The 20,873-nt window shown below is 42.5% G+C and overlaps 1 protein-coding gene across 4 annotated transcripts in view; it reads left to right on the forward strand.

Moving 5' to 3' along the window:
• PLPPR1 (phospholipid phosphatase related 1) overlaps positions 1 to 20,873 on the forward strand; it is a 119,946-nt gene that overhangs the window by 81,605 nt on the left and 17,468 nt on the right. For all 4 annotated transcript variants that reach the window (XM_074532261.1, XM_074532264.1, XM_074532263.1 and 1 more), the window contains exons 3-4: positions 7,104 to 7,292; positions 18,967 to 19,099. In XM_074532261.1, the coding sequence (XP_074388362.1) occupies positions 7,104 to 7,292; positions 18,967 to 19,099 (322 nt within the window). The remainder of the gene's footprint in view (positions 1 to 7,103; positions 7,293 to 18,966; positions 19,100 to 20,873) is intronic.

A 20,873-nucleotide genomic window follows, 5' to 3' on the forward strand; every position in this document is an offset into this window, starting at 1 on the left:
CCTTTTTTTTTTGGTCTGAGCGTGTTTTTTTTAGCCATACCTAATCCATACTTAATTGTTAAAATGGTGAAATAAGACAATAAGTTCATGAAATGGACTTGTAAAAAGCTCTGCAGAGACTGCTTTGATTTCTACACAGCTCCAGCTTCAAAAGCCTGTGTACCTTAATAAACCTCTCTGCCTCTAGTGCCCAGCTTGTGCCTGCCCACTGAATGGACTTCACAGCTCCTGTAACAAAGGCACATCCTGTGCTGGGCTGCTGCAGACAAGGTTGCTGTGTGCCACAAAAAAACTGATGTCAGAATCAGTTATATAAGGTGAGGGAGAGAGAACACCTTGGGGAGTGGCAGAGTAGAAAGAGCACTGGGTTTCATATTTAATCTGACAGTGTAAAATAAATTGTTATTCAGCATAATGAAGTCATTCACTTGTATTTGTTTTACCATAACACAGAATTCTAATACAGGTTCATTTTTTCTCTGTCTCTTTAAGTAAAATAATGTTGCAATGAACAGTCCTGTGTCTACTTTTTTGTTCTTGTTGTTTTGCAGTGTTTTCATAAAAAGCAGGGGATTTGCTGCATTCAGTTTCTTGGCAATAATAAAAGATTGTGCAGTCAGCCTGATCCTCATAATCCATTACAAACATTAATTTGCTGCCCTTGTAGTCTTCAGGAGCCTTTGCTGTCCAATACACTTCTCCTTCCACAGACCTGGGTGTGCTGCACAAGTGTGAAGGTGAAACCTTTAAAGTTGAATCACTTGTGATAAAATGGCACACAACAGATGCTCCACAAACTGCTGTAGACTGAGGCTTTTGCTGATCCCTGCAGGGCTCATCCTGCTAATTCCCATTAACAGATAATGGGGGACAAGCACCTGCCACCCTCACACCTCAGTGTGAGATTTCAGCTGCTGGCACATCTGGATAGGCTTTCAGTTAGTGGTAGTCTTCATCTTTGTTATTTGTAAATACAAGTTTGTCTGAAGGCATGTTCAGCATTTCCTTACCCCTTGACCACTCCACTGTGTGAAAATGTAGATCCTTCTTAAGACATTGTAGTGGGTCTGTCGGAATAGATGATTTCTGAGAAGAATTCCCAGAGAGAATACTGTAAAAAGGCTTGGCAAAATAACTGCTTCAAGTCAAATCTACTATTCAAATCTACTATTTTCTAGGAGTCTGCAATTCTTCTGCCAGAAGGAAGTTTGATTATTTAAGAAAACAAAATATACCTAAAATATTTTTTTTTCTTTATGTCATATGAAGCTTGGTTTACTAGGTAGAGATCAGCTGGCCACAAATAAATACAGCCAACACATAAAAAATAAATAATATTGAAAAAAATATTGATCCAACATGAGTTTCTGAGCCCTCATCCTAATAAGGATGCTTCAGGAAACAGACATCATACTTTTTAAATAGAGTCTTGATCTGCTTTTAGATAGGCAGAAATGGGTCTTTGAATTTAATAATAAATGTGATTTGTTCCAATTTGCTGTGCTTCTAACATCCCTCTGCTGCAGCTGCAAGACTGGAGCTCCCATCTCTAAGGCAGAATGACAGAGAGACACCTGGACCCATCCCTGGGCAAAACATCCTGGCATGTTCAATATTTCTGATATTATCCAGTAGAGAGCAGACACACCTTAACAATTCCTGTTAGCAGAAACTTGGCAGTTATTTCAGGACACACAGGTGCCATGGCTCTCATCACCTCTCTGAGAAAAAACACACCAAATTGTTTCAGGTTTTGCATACCAGAGGGTCACTAGAGTTCAGGCAAAAGGGGAGGCAAAAATATGACCAAAATGGGTGGAACTGTGAGCCACAGCATGTGTGTCAAGGGTTGAAAATGCTTGTGCAGGTTTGTGGTGCTCATGAAACTGTGGCAGTTTCAGTTAAAGAAGTGAAAACCACTGAAATTAGCTGGAAACAAACTGAGCAAGTGCATCAATATGTATCTCAATGACTATCCACTAAGGAGCACCACATGCAAAATACTGGTTTGACTTCTTTCAGGAGAAATTAAAAAGTCATTATTTATGCTGTCATTTGTGTGCAAGAACAGTTTTTCAGATTTCAGTCGAGCATGTTAAAGGTTCTGTAAGATGTATTATGAGTAGATAGACTGTGGGAAGGCTGATAAGCAGAAAGAATTTACTTATTTATGTATAAATAGCAGCGATACTAGGGGGGTTTCAAGTTTACTCATATGGACTTGCAATATCACTTAAATAGTGACAAAACACACAACAAAAGGGGATTTTTGCAGTGGCTGCGTGCCTGTCTTGCAGGACAGGCAGGTTGTATGGCTAAAGGGTACACCAGAAATTTTTCCAGCATCTTCATTTTCTCCATAAGTTTCTTGCTCCTCTATTAGGAATTCTGGGGAGCCTTCAGTCTAGGCTGATCAAAATTCTGTCTCCCACAGTGTCTTCCCTCTTCCAAAACTGATCTCTGCCTTTTACAGCTTTATGCCCCTTTCCCAAGTGGAGTTGCCCTCTTGCTTGCTTACTTGCAGAGTAAGCAACAGAGCTTTTCTCTGAGTAACAGTATTTAAAAAAAAAATCTCCCATTTGTGGAGGATACAGGGAAGTGCTTTGTAATGAATTACAAGAATGCATACAATGTGGGATTTCAGCCCCACTACCTGGAGGTGCAATAATTTTATTTGGATGTTAGAGCTCTCTGAGTTTTGCTGTCAGGGACTCTGTTACAGCGCAGAGAAGGATTCTGGATATACACCAGTACCCTAGAGTTAGTGTAACTAACTGTTCTGCTTACTGCAAAGATCCTCTTGCTTTATACTTGGGACACAATCTGCCATTAATGCGTGATTAACTCTACACCAAAAAAATACCCATTACCCAAAGAGGATGGCAAGACTTGTTTCCTATTTCTTAAACATTGAAGAAAGTGGTTTTTTGAGTGCAGAGAATGCCCACAGGTGCAAGTGGAGCAAGGGTGTGCAGTGACAGGGAGGTCTGTACGGGCAGAGCCAGAGTGGACTCTTGGAGCAGGGCAGAATTTAATGGTGTGTCAAGGGATGGGTGTTACGTTCTACATAATTAATCCATTTAAATGACTGAGGGAAAAACACACCCCAGTTGCTTAAGTCCAACTTGTCAAGATTGATTTAAATTCAGCAGGAATTTTTAAATGGGACTGAGTCAGACACTCAATTCTTCTTAATACTACCATGAATGAGTTTCTACAGAATCAGGATCTAAACATATGTATCATTGAACCTTTTCATGTGGAGATTATTGATTAATCCAAAATAATTTGGTTCAAAAGAAAGATAAATCTTGGCTGTGCCACAGGCTCTGCTGTGACCTGAGGGCAGTCATTTTATCTCCTCAGCTTTTGTCCCCTCTCTGTAAAATGATGATAAGAGCATTTTCTTAACTTACAATGGAGCAGTAATGATAAATATTAAGGATTATGACATGCTTAAACACTGTGCTAATGGAGGCCATTAAGCACCTTAGACTTATTAGCAGCCTTCTGTTCATTGGCTGCCTTTCTGAAGTTATTGAGCATTTTTAACTTTTCCCCAAGTAAACTCGAGGAAATAAGTTAAAAAGGATTAATAAATAAACCCTGCAAAATGTTAGACATGACATTGTGTTTTCTGAATTACATAATGGCATGTTTTTTATCTTTAGTTTAAATCATCCTACCTGTTCTTCTCTGCTTCCTTCAATGTTTGGAAACCTGAAAACAGGGAGAAAAGGCTACAAAATTCAGGCCCATTTGATTTAAACCCCGTAATGCTCATAATCCAGCATATCTACAAGGCAGTACTGCATTTGTTTTTATCCCAGCACCCAGGGAACATTCACTGCCTTGCAGGGAGCCCTCCTGTCTCTGACATCCCTGCTTCTGGCCACTCTGACCCCTTCTGGCACTTGTCATCTCACTCCTGTTAAACACATATTAAATAGTTACCACCTGGACAGGAAAAAGGGAAGGGAGGACTAAAATAAGTTTGTGGTTGCATTTTGCTGATAAGCTGCTTGAAGTGGTGAATACTCAAGATGAGGCAGAGGAAGTTGCCGCACAGAAGGGGTCAGGTCTTCACTGGCTGTACCAGCAGCAAAAATTTTGCTTCTGTCTGTGGTCGTGGCTGACTGTGCTTTCTGTATCTCACGTCATCCCCTAGGGTATGGTAAGGTCTAAATTTCTGCTGCCTGCTGTGGCTATTTCAGTGAGATGGTGGATGTCACCTACAGGACACGATGTGTCCACAATTCAAATCTCTTTTCACCGATTATATGTTTTTTGGGGGTTTTTTCTTTCTCAGAAGAACAAGACAGAGAAACACAGGGAGTGTGAACAGAACTGGGTTCATTATTGAGGTGTTTTGAGACCAGGCTGGAAGGTCCCTGGCCATGGCAGGCAGCTTTAAGGTCCCTTCCCACACAATCATTCTGTGATCCTTTGATTTGTGATATTTTAGGTCAATATCAATGTTGAATCAGTCAGTCAAGAGCTGTATTTTGTATGCAAGAGGGGTTTTTGTGCAGCACTGAGTCAGCGTTTGACAATGGAAAGGTCAAGGTTAGTTGTGGAACTGCTGTCTAGAGACTGCATTTGGGATAAGTGACATTTTCCTCCCGTATCAAAGCACCTTATTTTTTGAAAAGCATTCTCTTTTCCATAGGACACCCAGAGAAGGTTAAAAGTTCAGTAACCTCCTTTCTCTGTTTTCCAGTAAGAGGAGAAAAACCAGCTGTCTGTTGTGTCATGTATTATTTATCATTTACCTGTGTTTGCCAGCTGGGGCTGGCAACCTGAAGTATTTCTGGGAGTATGTTTGGGATAGGAAGGGTGGGTCAGATTGCTTTTGACAGCCCAGATCACATGAGGTGCTGGAACTGAGTTTAAACACCTCTATATGCAAGCATCCTGTAATCTCCAACATGTTTATCAGGGCATGTCAGGTAGAGTAGTGATAGTGTCATTGCCTTTCTCTGTGTTAGTTAACAAAGCTGAGTTGCCCAGGTTGATCAGAAAATCTATAGCTGTTCAAGGAGTTAAATTCAAATGTAAATTAACTCCTGCATCCTTAGTTGAGGGACTGTGTTTGTACTCATGCCGTGAAGGTCCCTCGTGAATACACAGATAGCAGCATCTCGCTTTAAGTTTGTTAAAAGAATTTATTCTGGGCAGGTATGTGGTCTTGAAAATAATGCATCTACAAAATGAGATGGTTAATTTGAAGGTTAAAAAGAGTGTCACAACTATGGCTTCACTGTGACATTATTTAAGTCTGTCCTTCAAGTGACACAGGGGGGTAGTGAAGACTCCATCCTTGGAGATGTTCGGGCACCATCCGGGCATGGTCCTGGGCAACCAATTGAGGTGTCCCTGCTTGAGCAGAGGAGGGTGTACTGACCCCCCAAAGGTCCCTCCCCACCTCAACCACTTAGGGGTTCTTGGTCTGCTACTTGCATCAATTACTAATCTGATTTCATTATATTTTCTTATTTTAGTCCAGCTCTTACTCAAATATACAATAGCTTTAATGGCTAGCTGTGTGTGCAGAGACGTGCCAGAGGAGTGCATGAATAGCTTCAAGTGTATCTTTGAGACAGAATTGCCAAAATTAATTTTCAGAGGTCTTACAATAATCTTGCAGCAATACAGTTTTAATGCAGAAATCCTGGAGGCAAAATACTAAGACCAGGACCTGGTTATTCCACTTTTTTCTATGGTGTGACTAGATAACTTGTATAGTTAAAATGACAAAAGTAGTTGAATAGTGACAACTTCTGTAATAGTGGCACTAGTCTCCATAAAGAGGATTTTGAATCAGATCCTGTATTCACAATTTAAAATCATAGGATTTGAGTTGGAAGAAACTTTAGAGGCCAGCTAGTCCACCCCCTGTGCAGTGAGCAGGAACACCTTCCATTAGACCTGTTGCTCGAAGCCCAGTACAACCTGACCTTGAACACTTCCAGAGATGGGATATTCACACCTCTCTGGGTAATCTGTGCCCTTTTTTTACCACCATCATTGTAAAACACATCATCCTTATGCCTCATCTGAATCAAGCCTCTTTTAGTTTTAAGACCATTACCCCTAAAAAAAAAGTTATAAATCAATTACTATTTTTGTCTTGGGTGAAGACTGTGATGTGAGATTTTCTTTGCAGTGTGGCAGAGGGAGAACAAGAATTAATAAATCTGCTTATTTTCATGAGGTGAGTTTTGGGACACCTTTGGTGAGGTTGCGGTGACCTGTTGCTGAAGCAGTGTGGGAAGCTGGTACTGTGGTACTACATACAAAAAAGCAGATTGCTGAGCTTCCAACCAAGCCATTTAGGAGCCATGAAGTATGGAAAGAGAGACCAGAAAGGCTCCTTGCAGTTCATATCTGTCATATAAATGCAGCTTCAGACTCAAGCCAGCTTTTTCAAAAGTGGCTGTGGTAGAATGGGTAAGTCAGGCAGCGCACTGAAGTCCCCCACAGGTTGCTTGTGGAGATTTCTGAGCAGACTGGTAAAGCTTTACTCGTAAAGAAGCAGCTCCAGGGAAAAGTGAGTGTCAGGAGAGAAGTCTTCCTCTGGATGCATCTTCATCTGGGCCACGCAGAGGGCTCGTCTGCATTAGCACAACACACACGTTCCCCAGCACGGGCTTGCAGCTGCAGCGGGGAAGTGTTTTGGCTTTGGCTTCCTCTAGGCTTTGTAACAATCCTCTCCCACTCCCCTGCCACCGAGCACAGGTTTTTTAGCTGCTGCTGCTGCTGTCTATGCCTCACTGCCATCGATCCCTCCTGCGCTGACACTCACATGCCCTGTGAGCTGTCACAGCTCCCATCCCCTGCGCGCCGAGCGCGGACACGCTCCCATCTGAGACGTTCATTGGCGTCGTTTGCCAAAAGGTTTATGTAACAGATGTTGCAAAGCAGAGACACAGAAACACACACACACACACACACAGAGAGAGGCTCGCACACCATTATGGCAGGGGTTGTCAGAGTGACGGTGAAGGGAGGATGGTCCACAGCACTGGAGTAGCTCGCAGGCACAGCTGCATCTGTTCAAAAAGCAACTAACGCCTCTCTCTGTGACTATGCTTTATTTTCAGCTCGTCATCATGGCTGGGACTGTTCTGCTCGCCTACTACTTCGAGTACACTGACACTTTTCAGGTGCATATCCAAGGTTTCTTCTGTCAGGATGGCAATTTGATGAAACCCTACCCTGGGACGGAGGACGAGAGCTTCATTTCACCGCTTGTGCTGTACTGTGTGCTGGCTTCAACCCCGACAGCGATTGTGAGTATGAGGAATTATCTGAAATCCCCATAAACAATAACAATGGTGCTGTGATATCTTTGTCCCCTCGCCTCTCCGTTCGGATGTAATTGATTCACACTTAGCAGGATCTCTGTTTTGCCTCAGCCTAATATGATCTTCATCAGTTACCGCCAGGAGTAATTATTCTGAGGTAATCACAATGCAAGGCTGAGGGATAGAGCTTGTTAAGCCTTTTACAATAGCTTGCTTACTTCACTGATTAGTTGTGAATTTCCTGGGCTCCAGAGAGGCTCTAATGCAAAGGTTATGTATTACTGGCAATAAGAAAACGGGATAAAGCTGAAGTAAAATCCAGGTCAGATGTGCAGTATATACAGGATTATTTCCTGCTATATTAAAAGGACTGTTGAATGGCCTTAAAACGCTTAGATGAGGAGAGGGATACTAAATACAAAGAAAAATAAGAATGCTGTTTTCTTTTTTTCATAGTTTCTTTGTTTCCAACAGTCACTAAACTTTTTTTTTAACCTGATTTTATTCAGTATTCAGCCAGTAAACTGCAATTTTTAGCTTTTTAGCTTTTCTATGCAGATGAAAATATTCAACTAGCGGAGTACCTACAATGCCAAACAATTTATTGCACTCACTGGTTAGCAAAACTTCAGCTCTTTTCCATTTTCCACACAGAAAGTTGCATACTTCACCAACAGCCCAAGCTCTAGTGAATTTGTAATTGCATTGATAAATTCCTGTCAGACTCTGTTTATGGACTTTTGTTTCATTTCTTTCTTGCTATTTCTTCTCTGTTAGTATTTATTTCTTGTATTAAGTTTGCTTTTCATCGCTTTCAAAAGTTGATTAAAGCTGTACATTACATATTTATTTTTAAATAGTTAGTGCTTTGCCCTTGTCTGTTTTAAGTTTTGTTCTAGTGCAGTTATTTTAGTGCACCAAATCATATTCTTGTCACAGAATGTGGTAAGAAGTGTGAAAGGGATCTGCAGAAGAGGCTATAGGTTTTGGTACAGGACACTTTCTAAAGACAAGCAGGTGCTTTGAAGTGGATTACATCATAAGTTTATGAGAAACATCTGCAGTAACAGAATTATTTTATGTATTGGATGTTGTTGCATATCAAGGATTTCATTTTACTTTCTGCTGCAATAATAGATTATCTGAAAATAAAAAAACCAAAACCAAACAAAAAACCAAAACCCCCACATTTTGGACCTCCTCCATCAACATAGTGCCAATGTTCAGGGATGCAGCATTCACAAGTGCTTTTTGTAAAGGTAGGTGGTGGGTCACAGCCATGCCTTGGTTCCAGAGCAATGACATTAATGACTCATTTGTCCCTCGATTACTGATAAAATGTTGGGTAATGAGTGTTGCTCTTTATTTGGATCTTCTGTTTAAATCCTTGCTCTGCCAAAATTTTATGCTAACCTTTCAAGTTTTGCTGCACTGGATCAGCATTGCCTTTGCTTTTTAGTAACCCAAGAAGCTTTTCTTAATTACTGTCCTTTATGAAATGCTGAGCTGGAGCCTTGACTTGGCAGTGCTGGGTTAATGGTCAGACTTCATGATCTTAAAAGCCCTTATCCAACATGAGCAGGTCTGTGACTCTTTGAAGAGTGCTTTATTTGTAGCTCCCATAGCCCATGTTGAACACAAAGAATGAAAGGTTGTAATGAATGCCAGGTGAGGTTGTTGGGTGCTGAAGGGACGTTCAGCTCAGTGCTGTGTGGAGCTGGACTCTGTGAGCCAGCCCATCCCATGCAAACTGTGCAGCAATGCTGGCCTGGGTCCAGTCAGCACCCTGGGCTGGAACCAGGGCTGGTTTAGGTGGTAACTCTGCCTCTTGGGCTGTGCTGTGCTGCTGCACTGGACACATTGCTCCACGCAGAGGAGGCAGGGTCAGGGTCAGCACAGGGCTCTTGGCACTATGCTCAGCACCAGGGATCTCTAGGTACAACCTCAAGGAGACATCAGGTCAAATTCCCCTGACAAAACATTTTTTCCACCCACTTTTAATGCAGTATTTATTAATGCATTGTTTAATCACTTATTTAATTAGTTGTATTGTTATATTGTATTATTAATACATAATTCAATTATTTAATGTTCTGTTACTTAATATTGGGTTAATTTTCAACCAGGACATATGTCAGAGATTTTTCTGTCCTCCTGACTGATGCTCATCACAAGGTCTTTATAGGAGTAACTTAATTTTGTTCCTCATTCCCACCTTTTCCTGAAAGACCTTCTTCTCTTTGCACAGTATTTTCACATTTGTCTTTGGTTTGTAGCTGACTCTGCAGACCAAATTCTGGCAATGGTCATCAATAAAAAGATTATAAATGAGAGAGAAAGTGAGCTCAGATTCTCCCTAAACTTTGTCTTGCACTTCCCTGCTGGTTAGTCCATTCAGAATGTGAATATCCTCATGTATCATCCTGTGCCCAAACGGATGCTGCCTCTCACTCAGCCTGCCCACAACCTGGGAAGAGAGGTTTGATCCAGTTGAATGTCCCAGGGATTTCAGTGCAAGGAGCAAACGCAGCCATTTCCATTTAGACCGTGACAATTTGTACTCTTTAAAACAAAAAACAAAACCAAAAACCTCCACACAAACAAGAGAACCCCCACAGCTGTTCCTCATGGGAGGGAGCGCTGTGTGCATCCACTGCCAGCTAAGGTGTAGCTTCACTCCCCACTCTTTGCTCTCAGGAGGAATCACCAACGTTGTGCATCTCCACAACCTAGACACAACTTAAGTCAGAGGTAATGCCATTACCTTTGCAATTACTCATTTCTCCTCTGCACAACGCTCACTGCTTCACTTCCTAAAGGCAGAATGGCTGATTTGGCAAATGGCTGGTTTGATGTGACAGCAAATTTGATCTCTCTGTGTTGCTTTCACATTACTACTGTCCTCCTGACATGAGAGGAGTGATTGCTGGTGGAGGCCAGCAGCAATAAGGTACTGGCTCATAATAAAATCTAAAAGGGCTTCTGGAGCTGTGGGAGGTGTCCCAGGGATCTGTACAATCACCCCTCATCTGAGACACAGGCAGCATTAAGTGCAGTCCTGTGTGCAGGGGTCTGGGGAGGACTCAAAGCCGTGATTTCAGCACAGCTTTGAGGTGTTACAGCCCTTGCAAGCCAAAAGGGAGCATCTTTGTGAACTTAATGGAATATCTTTGTGTCTCTGTCATTTGGCTATGACACTGGGCATGGGGAAAACGAACGCATGTGTTTTATTTCTAAGACCACTTTGCACAAGTGCTGCTGTGGGTTGGTACCACTGTATCTGCATTTCCCTGCACTTTCAGTGGCAAAATAAATGTGACTGGCCTGGTTTTATGCAATTTTATCCATTGCTTTTGAAACATTTCTCTAAAAATATTCTGGGATGACTCCACCACATTCATCAGTGTCCCTGAAGACTAGCTTTCCTTGTTACGAGGTTACTGCAAAGCAGCCAATTCCCCAGCTGGCACTAAACAATCCTTCCAGAGTTCAGCACTGCTGCCTGCTCTGCTCCATCCAATGTGATTTATCTGCCCACCCGAGAGAAGCAGAGAGGCTTAGGAACAGAGCCAGCTTGCTGAAATGAATACTGAGCAGTGGCAGAAAGCTTCAAGGGCACTGTTCTCTCTGTTCTTCGTTACCCTAAAATGAATAGAAAGTGCCACTACCATTTTCACAGAGGTTAGTTTCTTTCCTTCTGTTTCCAGGTGGGACGTAGCAGCCTAGATGTAATCTGTTAACTGCCCAGTGCTATTAATTTCTACAAAGGAGTATTTGTTTTCAGATAAGGTTGAAATCAGTCAAACCAAACCCAGTCTGATTATGAACTAGAAGCTGAATTACAGTGTTGATCTGAAGTAGGAGGAAATTGTTCCGACTTCTCTCTACAATCTGCACTTACCCCTCAAACTTCAGAAACACCCTTCTTCCCCATGGTTCTCCCATTCTTTCTTGATTCCTTGGCTTTGGCTTAGCACAGCCATGTTACTACAGTGAATTATTTCTGTAAGGGAAGCCAGGGAAGCTCTGCCTGTCGTGGCTGATTCCCCTGTGGCTGCTCAGCTGCAGCTGCCAGGAGAACCAGGAACGTCTGACACAGCTCAGAGCTCTGCTACAGCAGCTCCTTCCCGGCTTTTCCAGGCAGGAATCACCAGGCTCTGCTGGCCCTGGTGCTGCCAGAAGGCACAGCCTGCTGTGCCACGGCCTGCTGCCCACCACACTTCCCCCTGTGTCGCTGATATCTTTTTATGAAAAATCTTTTTATCCTTTATTTAGGATTTTTTTCCTCCTGAGAAGCTGAGAGGCCTCAGGAACAAATATTAACAATGATTATCTGCTGCTGTGGAATGCTACAGGTGGATCTGTGATTGGTCTCATGTGGTTGTTTGTAATTAATGGCCAATCACAGTCAGCTGGCTCAGATAGAGAGTCTGGGACAGCTGCCTTTGTTACCATTCTTTCTTTTTCTATTCTTAGCTTAGCTAGCCTTCTGCAATGAAACATTTTCTTCTATTCTTTTAGTATAGTTTTAATGTAATATTTATCATAAAATAATAAATCAAGCCTTCTGAAATATGGAGTCAGATCTCCGTCTCTTCCTTCAACATGGCACAGCTGGCTGTGTCCTCTGCCTTCCCCTCCTGGAGTCTTGCCAGGGCTGGTGGGATGGTGAATGAGGAGCTGGGGATACCAAGGAGTGAGGAAAAGGTGTGCCCTGTGTAAATGTTTGTATTCTGCTGTTTGCACACTATTCTGGAAGAATAAATACGCTTTCTTGGTTTGGTGCAACACTTTCAGGCGTTTCTGTTGATAGTGTCTCTGGGACTTTGTGGTGGTCCCAGCCACATGCCAGTTTGTGAGGAACAATGCAGGGCTGTGGAAAATGTGTATGTTCTTCATTAGAACTTCAGTATAATTATTTTAGACAGTTTTACCAGAGTATTAGGTTTTTGAGCACAACCCTAAGACAGTTTTGGGTTTTGAGCAGGCTAGAATATAAACTGTGGATTTCAACCCTTTTGACTTAAAATAAAAAAGAGAAACAAAAACAATAAAGCAATTTTCTTGTTCTGGAAAAGTACTTGCAACTGTTCTTTGCTATTGTTTTCATTCAACAACAACAACCACCCACTCCAAAACACAATGAGGTGAGTAATTGAATGCAGATTGAACCCATTGAGTTTGTATCCTTGGAAAATTAAAAGTGAGCTGGCATTGCAACATTCAGCTGAAGACACTGTTTCATTACCTTGTGTACTTTTGCAAAATACAGTATTGATTCCTGGGGCCTGAGAACACCTGTCCAGGGCGTGATGGCAAAGACAAGAGAGTGTCTGAGGGAGCTCTCAGCCGGTCCCTGTCCTTAGGAATATCAATGATAGTGATCTTATCAGGGAAAGCCTCTGCAGGCTTTGGTCAGGGCCCTGTCTGTGGATCACAGCAGAAATCCTGTGTCCTGGAGAGGCTCTTGAGGCAGACCTCAGCCAGCCTTTGCCTTTGAGGTGCCTTTTCTCAATACAGATGTTGCTGGTTTGACCATAGAGTCTCTCAGCTTCACATTGCCAATACCGGGTCCTGAGGGTAGCAGATAGGATGGCAGATCAATATTCCTCAGGGGCTAAGGCTAAATGTGAGGGAGATCTAAGGAATTAAGGAATTCACAACACTAAGTGAAAGTCAATATAAACCCTGTTCTTAGTGGGGACTGTGGGGAAGAGGAAAACAGATCACAAGAGGCAACCTTGCAAAGGGACACCAGCTTCAAAAATTGAAATGGATTAAAAATTAGGCAAACTTTAACAATGAGGATAGACAAACATTGAAGAAGAGGCTGTGGGATCTCCACCCTTGAAGTCATGAGCTCCCATGTAGGTCCTGAAGAACATCCCTATCCTGACTGCAGCTATCCTAACACAAACCTCAGAGACATGACAGTTCCACAGGGCAGAACTGCTTTTGGCCCAGCTGAAGCCAGTGCTGATGAAACACCCTCTGGAACATTTTGCAAAGGTGACCTTTTGGTGGAGAGTCCTGCTTCTCCCAGGGAGAGAGATACTGAAACTGGCTGATTGAGGCTGAGAGCCCCACAACCCTCATCTGCTGCAATTCTCTGTTTCTGAGCGCTCTGCGTGCAGCTTGTCTCACAGCCAGTGCCTTCCTCACATCCCCTCCTCCCCTTGGCTGCTGTTTGAATGATGGAGACTTGATTAATTTGGTTCTTTCTATTTGTGACATTAAAAACGCAGCCACACGCATCCTTGCACAGGCTTTGGGAAATTTCATACGGCTTGCTGAAACCTGCCCAGAACTGAGAGCAGTGGTGTCCCAAGATCTTAGCTCAGTTTTGTTTGCTGCAGAGATTTTTGTGTGTTGCAGCATGTCCCTGGGTGGAGTTTCAGTGTATAAAGTGGTGTTAAAAAATACTGACTGTGTCACAAGGGTGCTGTTAGAGTAAACAAGTTGAAGGATTTAAAAGCTCACAGAAATGAGAAAAATGTTAATTTAATACCTAGGAAAGACAGATAGGTCATGTGTGCGCTTCACATGATTCTCCCTAATGTAGGAACTCCATTGTCTTCCTGTGATGGAAAATAACATCACTTGTACTTTTTCATGAAAAGCAGCAGAAGGAAGTAACTTTCACAGAGAGGAAGACTTGAGGCAGTCCCAAACTGTGGGCACAGTGGAGCATCCTGCATCTCTCTCATGTATCTTTGCTGGTCCTCCTCCTTTTTTATCCATGTGGAATTGCAGCAGAAATTAAGACAGTGGGAACTTCCACACAACCCTAGTGTTCATTGGAAGTGTGAAAAAATTACAAAAATAGTGTTTTCACATTTGTCACAAATGGTGAGTAAGTGAGTGAGTGAATGAGTGAGTGAGAAGCAGGAGGGCTGTGAGTGTCACCAAAACTTCAGGAAAAACAAAAACTCTCCAACAACATTTTTAGTGTTAGAGGATGAAGGCATTACTTTATTTCTGGCCAGGATGTTGTTCTGCTCAGGATGTGCAACAGAAATAATTTCATCCTCACATAGGCCAGCTGTGCAGAGAAAATAATTCCATGCCACACGTATTTTAAGAGATTTTTCACAAACTTTATGCAGTCAAAACCCATAGATATTCTTTGGTTTAATGTTCATTCATCCCAGGTTGCTTAGTTCTTAGTATTTGGTTTCCTATTGCTTACAGATATTTTCACCTCTGGTGCTAAGCAGGTCCTTATTCTTTTCTCTCCTCCAGACCAGGGTTGTTGTTTGGAGTTGATGGATTCATGGCACTTGATGGCCACTGATGGCTGTTGCCTTTGGTGAATCTTCTCTTCTGCTCCCAGTCTGCAGAGATTTTAAGCTCATCAGGCCTTCACCTGGTGGAACAACACCCTAAAGGAAAGAGGAAATAAACCCTAATTCCCTTCCCCCGGGCAAAGGCAAACATATGTTGGACTTGATGATATCAAAGGTCTTTTCCAACCTAGCTCATTCTGTGATCCTGTGAAAACTGACCAAAGTTATAAAATTAAAAAAAAAATTATAATTAGGATAATTTCCATCATGAGGTGCAGCCTCTGCCAGCAGCTGTGGGACAGCAAGGAGGCAGTCAGGGCAGATCCAGCTGAGCAGCTGGAGTTGCAGTGAATCTGTAGAGGATTTTCAAAGGGAGAAAACAAGAGTTCAGGCTGGGGCAGCAGGACTGGAGCACAGGAGGAACCAGATTGTGGCACTCTACATGCACAGGACTTTGCAGAAACATGACTAAGGAGAAGTATTTTGACTGCTGGAGAAGTGAGCAAAAGCATGGCAGGGGGATGAAGAAGGGATGCAGCATTTGCTGCCTCACCTTTGCTGCAGCATTTGAACTGAGGTACAAGGCCAGTGTTCTGTTCAGAGAAAAACTGATAGAAGGAATAACAAAGGGGGTTAGAAGCTGTGCCTGTCAGCACCATCAATAATTATTCTTCTAAATTTAATACAACTCTTCCAATCAGCTCCTCAGCCTTGCCCCACTGCACAATTACTGCAGGAGGGCAGCTCCAATATCCCACTGTTCTGCAGCCTCCTCTCAGTTGTACCACAGACACATTTCTGCACAGTTTATTTTAGTTCATCCTCACAGAAACAGGTCTTCTTGTTGTTCACTTTTTTTAAATTTTTTTAACAAAGCTGTGCAAATGATCCTTTGTGTGAGCTTATCAGAAAGGGCTACGGGGAAAAAATATTCCATGTCCTTTTAAAAGCAATAGTTCCATTATTTTGTTGATTAAATTGAAAATTAAATTTACGAACTGTCAGTAATCTGTGCAGGAGTGCAGGGAGTATCAGGTGCTAATGCTGTGCTGAGAACTTGAAAGGGGGAGATGAGACATTTCACTGTCTGAAAATGTCAGCTGAAGGACTATCATGGATAAAAGACTGTTGAAGAGGAAAATGGACGGATAATTTTATCATCTGCTGGGTCAGGATGAGCCAGGAAATAAGTAATGTGTGTGCAGCAGAGGACTTTGAGAGCTGAACATTGAGGGGCAAGTATTTGGTGACACTGCCAGTAATGGGAAGGCAGGGAAAATTGAAGAAGTTTTCTCACTGGAGAGGTTGAAATCAGGAGAGAAAAAATGCCTGCTGGGTCGGTACTTCTGATTCATATTGGGCTTTGGGTCATCCTTGTATTTTTACCTGGTAGTTATAGGAAATGGAATGTGAGCAAGAGTTCTCAAGCAATATGTCCTCAGTGTAGATTAGCTGCTATTTTATTCAGGAAACCAAGAACAAAAACACATGCAGGGCACTACCTTTGCTTCCCTATTACCTACACCATGCCAGACTGCAGATCACTTTCAATCCAGTGCAATTCTCCTGACATTTCTACTGTCTAATTAAGCCAGTATGATACGGAAGTTCATTAACCTTGCATTGTTTTCTCAAATGGAAATAAAAGCGGTTAGCTTGCTGTTTTCTTTTTCAGCCCATATTTAGGTACAGAGTCTATATTTAGATGTCAGCTATAGAACTGATCCGCAGCCATTCCTGGAGTGCTGATTCTGTTTTGGCAGGAGCTGAGGCACTCGGCAGTGCGGGTGATTGATTCTGGGAGGCCAGCTGGACAACTTGGCTGGATGTGGACCCCGCTCATGCAGCATCATCAGGGTTTAAATCACGAGAATCAGTGGAGTTACTTGATTTCAGAAATGCCTGGGAAAGGAAAAAAAAAGCAAAAAACAAACAAGTTCTTTGAGAGCTATTCAGACCACATTCAAATGCACACAGACAGATTAGCTTTCAGAATCAGGTGTCCAATTGCCCATTGAATTTTTCAGAAACAGCAAGGCTGACATTCTAGAGAGCCCATATTAAGCATATTAGAAAACAAATTTCAGCAACTAAATTCAGTGCCAGTGATGACATGACAAGAATGGTCCAGTTATGTTGAACCACTTTGTATCTCCACACAAACACAGCTTTATTGCCATGTACCTAAACCAAAGGCCGTATTCATTTACAAAAATCAAATTTTGAACTGTTATGCTGTAGGAAATCTGGGATAATTCTGCTTAAATCAGTGGAATGGAACTGAACAGATTATTTACAGCCTGGCAAAATTTACTCCTAAATCTAAGTGGAACTAATCTATGCACATGGGAGTCGCTAGGAGCATGCTAGACAGCTAGATTTATAGAAACAAAGATGGGAACTGAAGCAGGAAAATACTCCATTAACCTCTGATGTAAAGGAACTTTAAAGGTGGATGCATAGTTACAGGAGGACTGTTAGTATGTTTTATGCCTAAGTCTCTCCTGTTTGAAAAGTTTAGGATATTTTAAAGTCAAGCAGCCCTTGTGTTCACAGAGTGGAATTCCCTCAGGGTGTGAATCGTCCCTTGGTGTGTGTGTACAGCCCCGGACAGACAGAGAGCCAAAGCAGTAATTCAAACTTCTGAACATTGTAATAATTCAAATAATAAACGGGTTGAAACAGAGTGTCACTTTCAAACTGCTTTAGTGCAGATGGTCTTTTTCTTAATTCCCAGCCCCGTCGTTAGTGAGCTGAGCTTATTGAACTGCTTGCCAATTCTATTAAGAGCAGATGGAGTGAAACGGGATAAAGGCAATATTTCAGTGCAGCTCCCATGCATCAGCTCCCCTCCAGATGCCATTATCGACATGCATTTTACAGCTCCACAGCTCCTGCCATCAGCGGGCAGAATTATAAAGAGGTTGAGCATACTTGGCTTGAATGTCAATAATCAATAAGGACACTCATCTGGCTTAATAAGGATAAATTGTTGCCCTTGAAACAGCACACCATTCCAGCAGTCAGAGTGAACTGAGGTGACTTCCTTGACATTTATTCTAACTCCAGGTGTCTGTGCCACCCAGTGTGTGTGTGTACACAAACACTTCTGTTATGTATTTCTCTGACTGTTCCCCAGCACTATGGATTCTCTGGTGTATGTCCTGCAATAATGTATTAAATTAATAATCTTGAAGTGCTTCCCCTTAAAAGCTCATTTTTCCACATCAGGCAGGCTTTTTTTTTTTTTTTTTTTATTGTAAGGACTTTAATTACAAACTCTGTCTTTCTAAAAGGGTCCTAGTTTCCCTTTCTAAAGCCTGCTGACAGAACAGGATAGGTGATATTTTCAGAGGTTCCTGCTGTGTGTGGATCATCATTGCCTCTAAAGCCTGTGATTAAATTCTGTCCAGCTTTAGTGAGGGTAGATAGGCCTCAGTGTAACAGAACTAAATTAGTTCTAAGTCCTTAAGGAATGATCCTACTCCTATGGGAAGCAGCTATTACATTTACAGAAAGCATGAATGTTCAGATCATACAAAAATATGTAATACATAAGCACAGCTAACACCATGATCAGTGGTTCTGTGGAGACTTCATTTTTGTCAACAGAACATTTAGTCAAACATTGCTCTTTCTCACAGTGTTTTAATAACAACAATCCTTGGTTGTTACCAACATTTCTGGTCTGTTATTGCCAACAGTCCTTGGATGGCTCCAAGGCCATCCAGCTATCAGTGTTTGAGACATACACATTACCCTTTTATCTTGTGGGAATTGGGAGCTCCAAAAGGATCTCACTTTGACCCCTTGTTCTGAGGGTCACAAGAGAGTGGGCTGCTGTTATGGTAATCTTCCACCCTGGGCAAAACTCACATTGGTAGCTTTTTTTGAAAGCTCAACAACAAAAATATTATTTCACTTGGGTTATTATTCAGACAAGAAAAATAAGTTTCCAAGGCTGTTAGTGGAAAAACAAATGCTCATTAGACAGCAGAGTTTCTGGGAACACACAGTGTCTCTGATATGCTCAACAGGGGCTTAGTCCAGGTGCAGCTCATCAAGGCTGAGGCTTAATGAGCATTTCTCAGCTCGGCGCAGCCAGAGGAAGGGAGGGAGGCTCCACCACAGTCTTTGCCATGAGTGAAGTCAGCTTCTCTGGGTCTCTGCACCACTGAGTGCAGGAATGATCCCTCTCCAACATTCTGGGGAGATGGGTGTGTGTCAGCCCTGCTGAGCCCCACAGTGCCAGTGCAGGGTCCCCAAAAACACTCAGCTGTGTGGCACTGTCTGTGGGCTGGGGCTAGACACCCATGTTTCAGTGTTTGCTCATGCAATTTTTGACCTTCTCTTTCTTTCCCTTTCCTTGGCAGATTTTTATTGGTGAGATATCCATGTATTTCATAAAGTCAACCCGAGAAACCCTCATTATTCAAGAGAAAACTATTTTGACTGGAGAGTGCTGTTACCTGAACCCACTGCTTCGAAGAATAATACGTTTTATAGGTAAGCATCCTGTGCACTGCAGGCTTGAACCCTGCTTGCACCAAACCAGGACGAAACACGCTGACAAAGTACATCACAAAATTAATTAAGCTGTGAAATCTTTGCAGGCATCTTCCACCTTAGAGGGATAGTCCCCTCAGGATTTCCAAGGTAACTTTCAAAATTTGCCATATCATGCTGGCTGGAGCTGGTTTAGATCATATTCTGCTGAGCTTAAAGCTTTTTTTTGAGACCCTCAAAGAAAGGTTTTTCCAATCAAATCCTTATATTAATAAATCCATCACTGCTAGTTTATGCAAGCTACCCATTTTAGTTACAAATTTGTCCTCACCAGCTCATCTATTTGGCATTTTTCTTTTCAGCTCTAATTTTAACATCCATAGCTCTGCCACATAATGTTCAGCTGAGCACAGCATAAAAAGCCCAGAGCTCACTTCAAAATAATAATATTATTTTCATTGTATTTGCTTTTTCTTAGAGCTTTCATTGAATTAATTGCTGAGAAATGAAGTTCTGTCAATAAACCATTAGGAAGTTGCTTTTTATGGTGCTTGCAAACCGCTTTACCTTCTTCACAGTGTTGATGAGTCCCAAGGTCATGTGTGGGATGGGATGTCTGGCTGATGGCATGGGCCAGTGGCTCCTCAGAATGCTCCCCACTGGCCAAGAGGGGCTTTGCCATCACAGCACTGCCCTCCTTGTGCACTCCCAGAAGTGAAGCACCCTCCTCACACACTGCCTCTCACAGAGCTGAGCCCACATTCATGGTCTGACTTAGAACAAGCAATGGGGGGAAAAAGCTGAAAGTATCTGGGGTGCTTCTTCCCCGTCACTGCCTAATTTCTGAGCTTTACCTGGAATGAAAATGTCTGCTGTGGCTGTGGCAGATGTTGTGCTGCTTCCGTGGAGCACAACCCTGGCTGCAAGCAGGGATGCTTCCTCAGAGCACGGAGCTGAAGGCGCTGGCATATTTGTCATCAGCAAATGCGTGCTGCAAAGGAGGAGGAACCATGGTTCTCCCTCTCCTTCAGCGCTCTCTGTGCCTCCTGCTTTAGGCATGGAAGGCAGGGAGTGAAGTGTGCCTTCTGCCACCTGAGAGGGGGAAGCAAACCACCTGTGTTTTGTTACTTGGGCCTGGTCTGTGTGCTGCTGGGGGAAACAGAAAGACACAGAAATCCAGTTAGGAGTAAAACACCCTTGAACTCCACATAACCTCCGGGATATATTGATATGGCAGCAGACTGCCATTAAGAGAGAAGCAGTGTACCAGTGTCCACTGGGCCACTCAGGGCTTTTTGACTCTTCCAGCACATTTGGCATGTTGCAAAGTCCCACGCAAGCACTCGTGCCTGTGGGGTCAGCACTAGAAGTCCTTAGACCATGGAGGCTGAGTTCTTGCTCAGTATGTTTCCTCACAGTTGGCTTTATTCTTAAACATGCTGTTGTTTCTCTTCTGGTGGAAAAGAAGGGGGTAGCAATGATACAGTGGACTCCCAGAGAGTAGTGGGACATAAACCATGCTAGGGAAATGATTCTTGGCTTTGCCAGCTGTGTTTTTGTTTTTCTGAGAAAAATGAAGTTAATATTATTAGAAAAGGCTAGAAGTCTTTGCCTTGTCTTAAACTACACTGTGTGGTTGTTTTCTTCTGAAACTTCTTCCCTGCCTCTGTAGTGAAATGAGAGAAGTAGAATTTGTTGGATTAAATAATTTATGAAAGGAACTGAAGATAACTGCATGTTTCTTCGTTTTTCATTTCACCTGTGTTTTGAAAAC

This window comes from Zonotrichia albicollis, chromosome Z (genome assembly GCF_047830755.1).
Source record: "Zonotrichia albicollis isolate bZonAlb1 chromosome Z, bZonAlb1.hap1, whole genome shotgun sequence".
Classification (NCBI taxonomy): Eukaryota; Metazoa; Chordata; class Aves; order Passeriformes; family Passerellidae; genus Zonotrichia; species Zonotrichia albicollis.